Source organism: Epinephelus lanceolatus, chromosome 22 (assembly GCF_041903045.1).
Source record: "Epinephelus lanceolatus isolate andai-2023 chromosome 22, ASM4190304v1, whole genome shotgun sequence".
Classification (NCBI taxonomy): Eukaryota; Metazoa; Chordata; class Actinopteri; order Perciformes; family Serranidae; genus Epinephelus; species Epinephelus lanceolatus.
Genome location: NC_135755.1, coordinates 20,578,044 through 20,591,452, shown reverse-complemented (window position 1 = coordinate 20,591,452; position 13,409 = coordinate 20,578,044). Strand labels below are relative to the sequence as shown.

The following is a 13,409-nucleotide window of genomic DNA, read 5'->3' as shown; positions in this document are numbered from 1 at the left end:
TGTAAAAAGATTAATTTGTCTTCAGATCATTTCTATACTGGAAACCTGGAGTTGAAATATATTTCTTTTGACCAGACAGTAAAGTCTCAATACCATCATTACAGGATTCCCTGGATCAAACGGAGAGAAGGGAGACCCCGGTCCTCCAGGTCTAGACATCCCAGGTCTGCCAGGAGACAGAGGTAGCCCCGGTTTCCCAGGTTCCCCAGGACCAGCTGGAACCCCAGGACCTCCTGGAGGACCTGGACGGGACGGCCTGCCTGGAGTGCCAGGTAACATATAACTGTCTTTGAATAATGCGTTAGCGCTACCAATAAAATATGTTAAAATATGACCTTCTTGCTATAGCTCTACGAATGATGGACTGTGTAACTGATTATTTCATGTATTTTTTTGTTCAATAACTCATCCTCTCTAACTGGCTGAAGGTTCGAAAGGAGACATGGGTCCTATGGGACCTCCAGGACCTTCCGGAGGGCCAGGAGGACCAGGAGGGCCTGGTGCTCCCGGACTTAAAGGTAATGACTCTTGCATACAGCCCTAAAAGACATATATCACACAGGATATGTTCAAAGTTATGTCACCACTTTGTATTATTTTTAATACAAGAAAACAGTGTGTTAAAGGAATACAAGCTGACACGAGTTCAGAGTTTGTAATCCATAGAATATTTCATGATATCCTCATTTATTAAATGTCTGTTTTGTTACTTCCACTTTCTGTGAAAGCTTTTAAAGAGAATAAAGAACCAAAGGACCTTGCTGATGACCACTGAACTTCTCTTATCTCCTGTTCTCCTCTCCAGGTGAGCCTGGATTCCCGGGTAGAGACGGAGGACCCGGCGGTCCTGGTGTTAAAGGAGAGAGAGGTGACCCTGGTGTCCAGGGACCCCCAGGAGCCAGCCCGCCACCAGCGGCCACAAAGGGAGCCAAAGGAGATCCTGGACTACCAGGTACAGCGGCCTTCACTGCACACAAAATATACCTCATTTTAAGAATAGGTCAACAAATGAAATGACTATTTACTGTGTTATTAAATACACGTTATGTGTGTGTGTTCTTCAGGTGCCCCAGGTCTTCCAGGTCAGAAAGGTATCCCTGGTCTCAACGGTGACCCCGGACTGCCAGGATCAGATGGACGCCCTGGACTCCCCGGACCTTCAGGTATGGGTTTACCTCCCAACACAGACACACACACACACATGCATACATAAATGCACACATGCAAATATATTTCTAACATGCTATTTACATTGTGCTGCAGGTCCTAAGGGAGATCCTGGCATCCCAGGAGGCCCAGGTGCTCCCGGAGGTCCAGGACCAAAGGGTGGAATGGGAGAAATGGGATTTCCAGGTGGGTTTGAAAGTGTCACAGTTGGTTCTTGGTGACTCACTGAAAGATGTTTCCAAATTTCTCCAACACTTGATTTCTTTGTCATAAATGCTGACATCACATTTTGATGATGTGACAGGACCGTCAGGGCAGAAGGGTCTGCCAGGTACGCCAGGTAGGCCAGGATCCCCCGGACAGCCAGGAGGACCTGGTTTCCCTGGAGCTAAAGGTGAACCAGGCTCTGCTGGAGTTGGACCACCAGGGCAGTCCGGACCCAAGGTACAGGATTCAACCTTTGAAATGTCCTACTACAGAAAACCTCTTAAATGTAGGGTCACACCTCATTTTCTTTCTCATAGGGTGAACCAGGCCAGCCAGGGTTCCCAGGAAGTCCAGGACTTAAAGGAAGTCCAGGAGCACCCGGTCTTCCAGGTTTACCAGGAGGACCAGGTTCCAAAGGCGACCCTGGACTCCCAGGATTCCAAGGTATGTTTGACCACAGCAGGTTCAGGAAAGACCCCTGAGAGGGCACAAGCAGGTGGCGTCAGTGAAGCACATATATGATGCTGAGTCTGGTTATTCTGATAAGGGGCTGTAGGGGCTAAAATAATGAATGAAGCATTGTCTCTTGTCAGGTTCTCCCGGCGTCCCTGGTCCCAAGGGTCTCGATGGTGGGCCTGGTGCCCCAGGTCTCACTGGCGCGCCTGGTAGACCAGGAGAGTCTGGCCGACCAGGAGGACCAGGGTTGCCAGGAGAGAAGGGTCAGGCAGGTCGGGACGGGATCCCGGGACCGGCTGGAGTCAAAGGAGAGCCAGGTAAGTCGCTCGTCAACATGACTGGAAGAAAATTACTTTAAATTGATATGTAGTGTATTTAGTTTTGATTTGATTCACGTCTGATTTATTTCTACTTCAGGACTTCCTGGTTATGGTGGTCCTGGTCCTTCTGGGCTTCCAGGGTTGCCAGGTGATTAACCCCCCCACTATATATAACCCTTTTATTTGTTGTGATTATTGCATTTCTGTAACAACCTCTACTTTATCTCTCACTATGTTTTAAGGTGCAAAGGGAGACCCAGGTCTTCCCGGCCCATCTGGCAGTCCTGGTTTCCCTGGCACTAAAGGAGAGGCTGGTTTCCCCGGTACGCCCGGCCCAGCAGGCAACGCTGGCCCTCCTGGGCCTCCAGGACTGGCTCTTCAAGGCCCCAAAGGACTCCAAGGACCCCCTGGACCACCCGGAAGAGCAGGTAAAGCACTTGAATATAAAAATTGTCACCACATGTGCTGCCAGAAATTGCTGCCTGGTTTTCTGTCAGATCTGTCAGACCTCGATCAAGTGGTAGTTTGTTTTACTCACCTACAGTAACAAGTGGGTGGGGTGTAATGTGTAGGACATTCCAATCATTATTAGGGTCCAAATGGTGCTAATGCAACAAACCCTGTTTATCTGGTAGTCTGTGTGTTTTAACTCATTAACTACAAATCATGGATACTTCACATTACTACAGCAACCTTATTTCAGACAGGTCTTGGCATCTCTTATTGCAAAAGTGTGAAAGTCAGAGACTTACAACTTGCTTGTGATCATAGTGAACAAGACGCTAACTGAGCTTTTTTTTGTCAGTCATGCTATAATTACCTGCAGCTTGCAATCAGAAACTGTTTAAATCTTCTTTGTTGGTGCTTAAATGTGCCAGTGAGATGCAGATTTTTGAGATCCAGCCACCAAATGGCAGCACAGTCCTGATCTTGGACTGTTTAATATGAAACATGGGCAGAAAACAATTGGTCAGGATAGGAAAGGATAATTTGGTCTTTTCAAAGAACTCTTGAATCTCAGTCGTTTAATATAAAATCTTATAGATTTCCAAACAGAAATTTACCAAGTTCTACACTGAGTCGCACACTGAGTGAGCCGCCTGTTAATGACGCTGTCGGCAAAGCAGTAATGATTGTGCTAAGTGGCTAATGGGCATGTAGCTACTTCCATGTTTCAAATGATACGTCATGTTTGTAGTCGACCAATGAAGATGAGTTTACATATCACCTTGGGTTCGTCCTTCACCTTCTCAAAATGATCCCACACTTTGGATTTCCTGCCCAACATGTTATTAACTAACCTGTGGAACAACCACAGAAAAAGGAAGCTTGTAGTTAATGGTCTAAAACACACAAACCACCAGCGTAATCTAGTGGGTAAAGTTCTGAATTTACATTACAAAACATTATTGAGTCAAACTTAAGAAAAGGTAGTGAGGAACTGATGTCATTCACTTCACCTAACCAGCGAAATCCAGACAGCAAATGGCAGACACCTGCACTTTAAATGTGAATGCTTTCATCTCCATGTCAGCTGATTTGCATGGGAAGTTGTTGCACCAATCGCCACCACCACCAGTGTAGGAACCATGTCACTGTCTGAGCACAACCTGTCCAGTCATTATCAACACTGAGCACGGCTGATAAAATATCTTTTCACCAGGAAATGTCGGGGTGCTCCGCACGCACCGATCACTGTTTGTCCCCAGGGTTCAACCCCAAAGAGAGCATGTGTTAATGGCACTTTTTTTGTTTCATCATCATCAAGTTTTTTCTTTTATCCACCAATCCATCCATCCTTGTGTCTTCCTCACCCCCTTGCCCTCTTCTCCTAATCCCACAGTGGGGGAAGCTGTAATCTATCCATCTCTCCACAGCGCTGATGTCCTGTATATGTATGTGTTTGCTCATAACCAGTGTGTGTCCAGTGTTTGTGGTCGTGTTGAATCATTTTTGAAGAAGTGTTGGTGTGAAACAGTGGAGCCAAAACAAGCTCAACAGAACTCTCAACTTGCATCTGAAAAAATACTACTGATACTGGCGCTGATACGGCTAGTGGATTATTACCAAAAACAATAAGCCTTGAGTCTAGTTGAGAGTGTTTGGGTTTGCATCTGGCTCTGCTGTCCTGTGTTCTGTCCCACCAATCAGTCATCTGCATGGACACTGTTTGTCCCAACACAAACACACACAGTGGGAACAAGCCTAACACAATGCTGGAAAGAGTGGACAGACCTGACGCACACCTCGGGGAGATAATGCACAGCTTACGGCACCCAGTGCAATGGTTTTGAGTGAATAGAAAATTTGAATTTACTGTAAATATCATTTTGCCTTTTACAAAAATATGGATTAAGAAAAATAAGCCTGTGAGAAACAACTTTCCACCTAATCCAATGGGTTTTTAAACAGTTTATTAAGAGACATTTCTCAATCCATAACTAAAAAACTTCATCCTTCAGTCTGTCTGATAAATTCCAAATCATCAATTTTTGGAATCAGATTAATTGCAATAAATTATGGCACTTTTTTTAACCCTTTGAAACCTGAGCACATTGGCTTTGGTTCTTTCAAAAACATGGGGAGAAGGCAATGAGCAACGACCTACGAAATGACCCCAAAGAAATTAGCAAGAATTTAGTAAATAAAAAAAAATTTAAAAGCAAAAATAAAACAATAAAAAATGTATAAATCAAATAAAATAAAATAATAAAAGAAAAAAAAATAAAATCAAGAAAATTAGAAAGAAAAGTAAAAAAAGAAAGAAAGAAATGACCTGGAAAAAGAGCTTAAAAAATCTAATAAATATGTAACATAATTTTAAATCGAGTAAATAAAAAATTTTAAAAAGCAAAAATAAAACAATAAAAAATAAATGCATAAAATAAAATAATAACAGAAAAGAAAAAAATTAAAATCAAGAAAATCAGAAAGAAAAGTTAAAAAAAAAGAAAAGGAAATGACCTGGAAAAAGAGCTTTTAAATTCTAATAAATATGTAACATAATTTTGAATTCAGTAAAAAAAAAATGTTGTTTTGTTTTTTTTTTAAAAAAAAAAAGCAAAAATAAAACGAAAAAATGAATAAATCGAATGAAATAAAATTAAAAAAAAATAAAATCAAGGAAATCAGAAATAAAAGTTAAAAAAAAAAAAAAAGTGCTTAAAAATTCTAATAAATATGTACCATAATTTTAAATATAAAACAATGGTAATTATATAAATATAGTTTTCCCCTTCATTTTAATTTTTTTTTTTTTTTTTTGTGAAAGATATCACATCAAGTAGCTCAGGGTTCAAAGATTTGAATACTTGTGGAAGGTGTATGAAAGCAGCACAAGAAAAGTGATGTAGCTCCAGGTTTCAAAGAGTTAACATGTTAAATGTGTCTATGAATTTACTCCGCGTTCACATCACTACAACTTGGCAGCGTTCACATGTTAAGCCATAAAAATAAATTTAAACACACGTGGGAGCAGGCAGAATTGTAGCATGTATAGCACGCTTTATGTAGAGTTTAAATTTTATTTTGATAGCAGTAACTTTTTTTTTTGGTAATTATTATACTTAAATCTTTAGATTTCTGTTATGAGTTGTTGAAGCCTGTGAAATATTTATTTAAAATAGAATAATATAACTCTGATATGCATATTTTCTCCCAGATTGGAATTCATATTTACAGTAAAACAACCACAACCTGAACACATTTGCTGTTCTATTCATTCATAAAATTGTTTCTTTTCTAAAGTAAATGTCAACACTGACCACACTCCAGCACTGTGTTAGGCTAGTCAAAAACACACAAGTGTTTCTCTGGGTGTGAGGGTGACAAAATGAAGCCATGTCATTTTACCCCCTGTGTTTCCCGTGGCTTGGCCCCACCCACTGCGGTGTGGCCCCGCCTCCTCATGTGATGACACGTGCATCCGGCTGCCGCAGGTCCAGCAGGTCAGATCAACGGCGTCCAGACGTCTATTGCACGTTCCTCTCCGCACCACTGAGTTTAACCCCACTCTCTGATCTAAAGGGAACAAATGCCTTCTGGGAAATCACTTCATCTTCTCCTGTCTGACTTCTTCTTCTTCACTTCTTCTAATAACTGTCTCCTTTAACTTTCTATGCACACTGATGGTAATGTGATGCACCTTTAACAAGTAAGCACCCTTTTTTAAAACAAATTGTCTAAGAGTTATAAAAAATATAACACACAGTAGTTGTTTTCCGGCAGTTAGCATGTTACCTGGATCACATGTAGGTGTGTTATGCAAATAGCATCATACAGTTTGTACACGAAAACACACCATGATATCACTAACTCACCTGAAATGTTAAATCATTGTGTTAAGTGTGTGTTACGTAGTGTAATTTTAGCTCTGTCGGATTTTCCTGAAAGTTAATTGTTTGTATATAAGCACTAATTTAAACATAGTAGCTTAAATGTTTTTGTTATAGTAACCAGCAGTATCTCCCAAATCCCAAAATGGCCTCCTAGCTTGCCTTTAAAGGTCTCTACATGCTAACAGTAACACCAGGCAGCCTTTTTGGTTAATACCTCCTGGCTACTAAAAGACAAATATTTATTAGTCTGACTGTTTCTGTGCTGATGCTTGCTTCTGTCTTAACCTCCTCTTCTTTTTTTGTCCTGCGCCGTCAACCCGGCTCCGCTTTGAATGGGAATTCTGGGAACCCTAGGTCCTCCAGGTTAGACTCCAGTGGTTTGATGGTTTTGATACATGCTCTTAAATGGGATCTGTATCATAACATGTTCTGTTTTGATTAGGAGCGACATTTGGAGAGAGTGTGTGAGACTGAGTGAACATCAGTGTTGGTGTTGGCAGTTGTGTTTTACCCTTTCTTCACCCCGCAGGACAGACTGGGCACTCAGGACGGCTCATAATCACCCAAACACATTTAATCCTATTGTGTTTTCTCGACATTCTGCATGAACAATATGCTTTGGTTTTTACGTTTCTTCCTTGTCGTCCTCGTCTTTTTCAACTCTGACAGACAAGTTTCTCTGAGGTAAAGCTGGTGGATTTAAAGCTAGTTTGTAAACTGGCAAATTTGAATAGCAAAGATCGGACCTCAGCTCTGCCTCTGAGAAATATTGACTGAAATTATATGTAAAATAACGTCTCTAAATGGTTAGCAACATCACCAATATGAAGGTTTTCTTAGCCGGTTATGTAAAATGTAAGAAATACGCTTTTGTTGTGTGTTGCAAAGGTTTTTGTGGATGAAATGGAAGTTGACGTCTAGCAAGCAATTTGTTAATTTTACTGGCTGCATTGTAAAAAAACAAAGGTCTGGGTCAGTTCAGTTTCCATTTATGCAGATTAAAATATGAAGTAAGTTTATGTTTACTTCATCTTTTCAGTTGTTAATCTAAATTTAGACAACACAACTTCTCAATAGGATTTTTTAACAGTAGAAAATCCTGCTTTTGAGTTGCTAAATGGAAACCAAACTGATCTCTGGTGAGACTATAATGAGAAGAAACTTGTATGTTATTGTGTCATTTCCCTATCATTCTGTTCCTGACTTTTGGCGTCTGCGTATGAAGGTGGACCCGGACCAGAGGGTCCCCGTGGGCCTCCAGGAAGTGGCGGCATTAAGGGAGAGAAAGGTATTCCCGGAGCTCCTGGCCAGCCGGGCTTCCCCGGACAGAAGGGAGAGAGTGGCACTCCTGGATTCCCGGTAAGATTATTTGGTTGAGGACACAGTGTGTAGGATTTAGGGGCATCTAGTGGTGAGGATTGCAGATTGCAACCAGATGAAACTTCTCCTGTGTTCCAAGTGTGAACTCCCGGTTAGGATTCCTTACTGCAGAGGTCTCTTCCTCTCCAAAACAAACAGATCAGGGGATTTAAACCGGTAAAAACGCTGAATAAAGCAGTGTAACGTTACAAATCAGTGTTTATCCAGTGTTGCTTGGCTTGTCGCAAATGCCGCTAGCCAAGCACCTGCTAATGTGTGCCAATAAATCCCCCTAAATCCATCACACTGGACCTTTAAATTTGCTAGATTTGGATCTAAGAAAAGCAAAGTTAAACTTTTTTGTGGAGTTGTAACTGTGGACCTCTTTCTTACCAGGGTCCCTCTGGTCTTCCCGGTAGTCCTGGTCTGAAGGGAGATATCGGCCTGCCTGGCGTTCCTGGATTCCCTGGTTAGTCCACCATACTCCCACAGCTTTTTCCTGTATCTTCCTATTATCCAAAACTGTACTTTTATCTTGTGGTTTCATCGCAAGCAAAACCCAAACATTTGTATCATTGTGTTTTTGCCAGGACCAAAGGGAGACTCAGGAATTCCTGGCAGCAGCGGCCTTCCCGGAGACCCTGGAGATATCGGACCCGTTGGTAGGTGAACACATTTGGATTTTCGGTTACAGTGAATAGTGTCAGGAATAGAAAAGAACTTCTGTTTATTTCAACACAAAATATGACTGATTATTCTCCTTTGTGACCTCCAGGCCCCCCTGGTGACCCCGGTGTACCTGCAGCTCCCATTGTGGTGAAGGGAGAGCGAGGACCCCCTGGTCCTCAAGGCCTGCCCGGTGGTCGGGGACTCCCTGGTCCTTCTGGGCGTGATGGAGTTCCAGGTGAGTGACTGTGGACTGTTTGATGCGATCTGATGAAGGTCACGAGAAGAGAAAAATAATATTGTTTAGGACAGTCAAACTATCGGAAACATGTCTGATCATTACAATGACATTTTCATTAGGTCAACATAGGGCTGGGCGATAGAACGGCTATGTACGATATATCGATATGTTTTCAAACAAGATACAGATTTAGACAACACCATTTATATCGATATAGGGTCATGTTGCATAAGTTGCTAGTTCTAGCACCAGAGACGGTTCACTAATCTAACAATGAGTACTCTTCTCTGTCTCCGTGCTCTCAGGTCTGCCTGGTGATCCTGGGGATCCTGGTCCAGAGGGTCCTCCTGGCTTCAGCGGCCCACCTGGCAGGAAGGGAGACAACGGACCCGCTGGTCAGCCTGGTGAGTGACACTGGAACCAGACATACCAACCATCACAGCTCAGTTGTAGTTGTTAAAAATACCATCTTGACTGAAGCTGGGCGAATAATTTATAAAACCAGAAACACAGTGGGACTTAGTGGTTGAGCGATTTAGTTTAATTTCTGATACACGCCTTTCCTCTGATCTTAGGTCAGCGTGGCTACCCTGGTCCCCCTGGTTCAGACGGTCCACAGGGTCTTCCCGGTCCTCCGGGCTCAGTCTCTGCAGCCCACGGCTTCCTCATCACTCGCCACAGCCAAGGTCAGGATGTGCCCTACTGTCCCGAAGGAACTAACCTCATCTACGACGGTTACTCCCTGCTGTACGTGCAGGGCAACGAGAGGGCACACGGCCAGGACCTTGGTACGAAGGAGTTAAACTTTACTCAGCCCTCCTGATCTTATTTTACCATCATATATTTGACCTTCCTCTTCCTCTGCTCCAGGCACGGCCGGCAGCTGTCTGCGCAGGTTCAGCACCATGCCCTTCATGTTCTGCAACATCAACAACGTCTGCAACTTTGCCTCCCGCAACGACTACTCCTACTGGCTGTCCACGCCGGAGCCCATGCCCATGTCCATGGCCCCCATCACTGGAGAGGGCATCAAGCCGTACATCAGCAGGTAGGGTGGAGACAGAGGGAAGAAGAAGAAGGAAGAGAGGACGACTGAAGGGATGATGCAAGATGTTTAATTGTATATTTCTGTGTGTAGGTGTGCAGTGTGTGAAGCTCCAGCCATGGTGATCGCAGTCCACAGTCAGACCATCCAGATTCCCACTTGCCCTTTGAATTGGGAAGCTCTGTGGATAGGATACTCCTTCATGATGGTAGGACATGTTTGCACTCAGCACTCTTGTTCACATTGTTGTTCACATGCAGTCCACTACATAACCAGTCTTCCCTCTCCTCCTCAGCACACCAGTGCAGGTGCAGAGGGCTCCGGTCAGGCCCTGGCCTCCCCCGGCTCCTGCCTGGAGGAGTTCCGCAGCGCGCCCTTCATAGAGTGCCACGGCAGAGGGACGTGCAACTACTACGGCAACTCGTACAGCTTCTGGCTGGCCACTGTGGAACCCTCTGAGATGTTCAGGTGCGGATTCATGAGTGGAGAAGCTGTTGCATGAGTGAAAGTTGAAGCACGAAAGATGCATTAAAAAAGGGTGATATAGACAAAAGAGATTTAGAGATGTAAGACAGAGAGGGGTCGCAGATGAGAAGAAAGAGAATCTGTTTTTTAAATGGTCAAACGCTCATTTTAAAACAGAAAAACAAATAATTTCACTGTTAACGTGCCTGAAAATTGAATTGATATCTGAAAATGATATAAAGCACATATGTCCATCTCCCTGTCGTAACCACCTTCCCCCTTTGGCCCTTACAGGAAGCCCCAGTCGGAGACTCTCAAGGCGGGTAACCTACGGACGCGCGTCAGCCGTTGCGTGGTCTGCATGAAGAGGACGTAACGGCACACGGCAACGAGCAAACCCACCGTTGCCGGGGACGCATAAATCAGTACCGAGATGATTGGATGATGGGAGACAAGTAAGGGGTGGGGGCGGTGGTCACAGTGACGGATAGGCCGTCGCCTGACGACAAGGTGGAATTCCAATGGTGCATTGTCTTCCGGAAAACAAACTTACAACTTAAACAATGGTGCTACTGTGCAACACAGCTTAAAAAAAAAAGAAAAAGAAAAGAAAAAAACTGACGTAAATAAATCTTACATTTATTCTTTGTTTCTCTTAAGAAGTACCTCAAAACGAAAGCAGAAAAATATCCACTAAATGGTGCCATGATGGATGTGTGACAACAAAAGTGCATTTTTCATTCTTCTCCCTTCTTTCCCAAAAAAAGGATCACATCTTCCTTTCTCTTGTTTTTTTTTTTTTTTTAAAAAGAAAAGTCACTTTTGACGTTGGTGCAACAAAAATGTGATACTGTACATCCCTGTCTAGACAGAAGTGCGCTTTTTTTTTTGTTTTGTTTTTTTTTGTTTGTTTTTTTTGTTTTGTTTTTGGCCTTATTGATGAGGAGTGGATGGTCTCCACGGTTACCAAATCGGCACTTTGACTTCGGAACATCCAAGATGAGAGATGCACTGACGATGAGCTTTCCTTAGCGAGACTGCCTTTTTTTTTTTTTTTTTTATTACTAGCTCTTCATTCACACACTCTTTCTCTCTCTATCTCCGTCATGTTTCTGTGGTTTTAACGTTACATTTGGTGGTACTAACCCTGCTGTAGCCCACCTTCTAACCATCAGCCTACACCTTCTTCCTCTTACCTTTTTTTTTTGTAAGTAATAAAATGTGTATATTGTGTAAAACACCTTTTGTTTTTAGTGTATTAGGTCCTGAATCGGTACCAGCTGTTTGTTATACGACAATTTTTTCCAGGTTCCTTTTTAGCTCACACACTCACGCGCTCACACACAATTACACACACATACACCCACACACATTCATGCATTCACTTCAATGCTTACTGACGCACATCGACTCAGATATTGTACAAAGTAAGGCTTTTATGAATGAAACAGTATTTTATATATAATAAATATATATTTGAAAAAAGAGGATAAAAAGGTATATAAACTTTATTCGGCTGTGGGGAGATTGTTCGCTGTTTTCAAACGCTAACAAAGTTCAGGCATTTCACTGAAAAATAAAGCCAACTACTGAGCACAGACAGAGCCATTTTCCCTTCAACGTAACAGTCTTGTATGATATTAACAATGCCAATCACTTAAACCTTTTGTATTCAAGTTGTAGAATTGATAAATGTTGAACTGAGATAAAGGGGATTTGCTTTTACGTAGTCTAATGATTGGGGAATGTGACAGATATTTGTGCAAAAAGGATTTGAATTAAATCTTGGCTCCTTGATTAGAAAACCTCGATATTTGTTTTGTGTTCTTTAACATTTCCAGGTGCTGGGCTTTGCTCGTAAAAAGATGGCCTGAGGTTTTGGGAGCTTTGCACCCCAAAACCTTCAAATCCACTTTGACTGGCTTGAATTTGTATCTAAAATTGGTAAAAAGTGTTCACACTTGACCCTGTTGAAACACAGGTTGAAGTGTCTGTACATTTGTTGTTAACAGTCCCTGATGTGACGCTTCTCTCACGTCGGGTGTACAGACTCCTGATGTACTGAAAGTCTACAAGAGCTGTTTTAGGGGGGGGGGAGATTTTTTTTTCCTGTGATTTTATTGTTATTTTTATTTTTTCAAAACTGCTTTTATGAATTCTAATTATGTCAACCTGGGGTGCGATTAAAAAATGTGTATTTGTTTTTTTTTTTTTTTTTTTTTTTTTTATTTTTCATGTCATGTTATCCAGAAGTTGTTATAAACTTTTAAGACTGAAATAAATACTATGTCCAAAGTGCTGTCTTCAGAAAATGTATGATTATCACCACAAGAGAATAGTTGAATATCCTACTGTGGAAAAGCATCCTAATAAATACTTAAGGTTGTTACTCCAACCATAGGCTAGATTTCTGGAGAAACACAGGGCACATGCATTTATTACCCTCAATAAAAATATGAAAGTGGCAGAGGACTTTTATTTTGATGAAATTAAAGACAATTTCACCCTAAATTGATGCAGAAAAGGCAGCATTGAAATTCAACAGAACGTAGGAAATTTTGATTAAAGAAGAGGAGGACATGATCAGAATAACAGTAAAAGCTCATGTATGGTTAGCCATGTGAAAAATGCGAGTGATATGGCAGTTCTGTTTGTTGCATAATTGTGTGAGGAAGGTCATCTCCTCAACGTTCCACTCAGATGTGATATTGCATGTGTGTGTGTGCCTGTGTGTATGTGATGCATTGGCATTGCATATAGATAGATTCTAGGATCTCTATGACGCTTTAAATCAGATAGTTCATAGAATTTCTATGATGCATAAAAATCCCATTTTTTTAAACAATATATTTATTGACATTTTTCTTATATACACACATACACTTGTAAATATTCACAGAATTATAGCAAATGTGTAGACCTGTGCGTGCCTCATTAATAAAGGCACCTGCTGTGGTACAAGTGTTGTAAACAAAAACAAAACAAAAACAAAAATGACAAACAAACAATACACATACACATCACAAACTTCTCAGCCATGAACATTTGTGCACAATTTAATGACCTATAACAATTATAGGTATTTGAACTCATTAACCCTGTTATAAGGTTTACATAACTGAATGCTTATTCCTCCTCGTTGTCAT

At 41.8% G+C, this 13,409-nt stretch overlaps 1 protein-coding gene across 1 annotated transcript in view; it reads left to right on the top strand.

The window, feature by feature from the left end:
* The window catches only part of col4a5 (collagen, type IV, alpha 5 (Alport syndrome)), a 57,952-nt gene extending 45,394 nt beyond the window's left edge, over positions 1-12,558 (top strand). The window contains exons 30-49 of the mRNA XM_033609322.2: positions 105-272; positions 429-518; positions 806-952; positions 1,065-1,163; positions 1,264-1,353; positions 1,472-1,611; positions 1,692-1,818; positions 1,968-2,147; positions 2,248-2,298; positions 2,393-2,578; positions 7,713-7,846; positions 8,243-8,315; positions 8,437-8,508; positions 8,622-8,750; positions 9,059-9,157; positions 9,329-9,541; positions 9,624-9,801; positions 9,892-10,006; positions 10,094-10,266; positions 10,558-12,558. Coding sequence (XP_033465213.2) covers positions 105-272; positions 429-518; positions 806-952; positions 1,065-1,163; positions 1,264-1,353; positions 1,472-1,611; positions 1,692-1,818; positions 1,968-2,147; positions 2,248-2,298; positions 2,393-2,578; positions 7,713-7,846; positions 8,243-8,315; positions 8,437-8,508; positions 8,622-8,750; positions 9,059-9,157; positions 9,329-9,541; positions 9,624-9,801; positions 9,892-10,006; positions 10,094-10,266; positions 10,558-10,639 — 2,546 coding nt within the window. The 3' untranslated portion in view covers positions 10,640-12,558. The remainder of the gene's footprint in view (positions 1-104; positions 273-428; positions 519-805; positions 953-1,064; positions 1,164-1,263; positions 1,354-1,471; positions 1,612-1,691; positions 1,819-1,967; positions 2,148-2,247; positions 2,299-2,392; positions 2,579-7,712; positions 7,847-8,242; positions 8,316-8,436; positions 8,509-8,621; positions 8,751-9,058; positions 9,158-9,328; positions 9,542-9,623; positions 9,802-9,891; positions 10,007-10,093; positions 10,267-10,557) is intronic.
* The last annotated feature ends 851 nt before the right edge of the window (positions 12,559-13,409 follow it).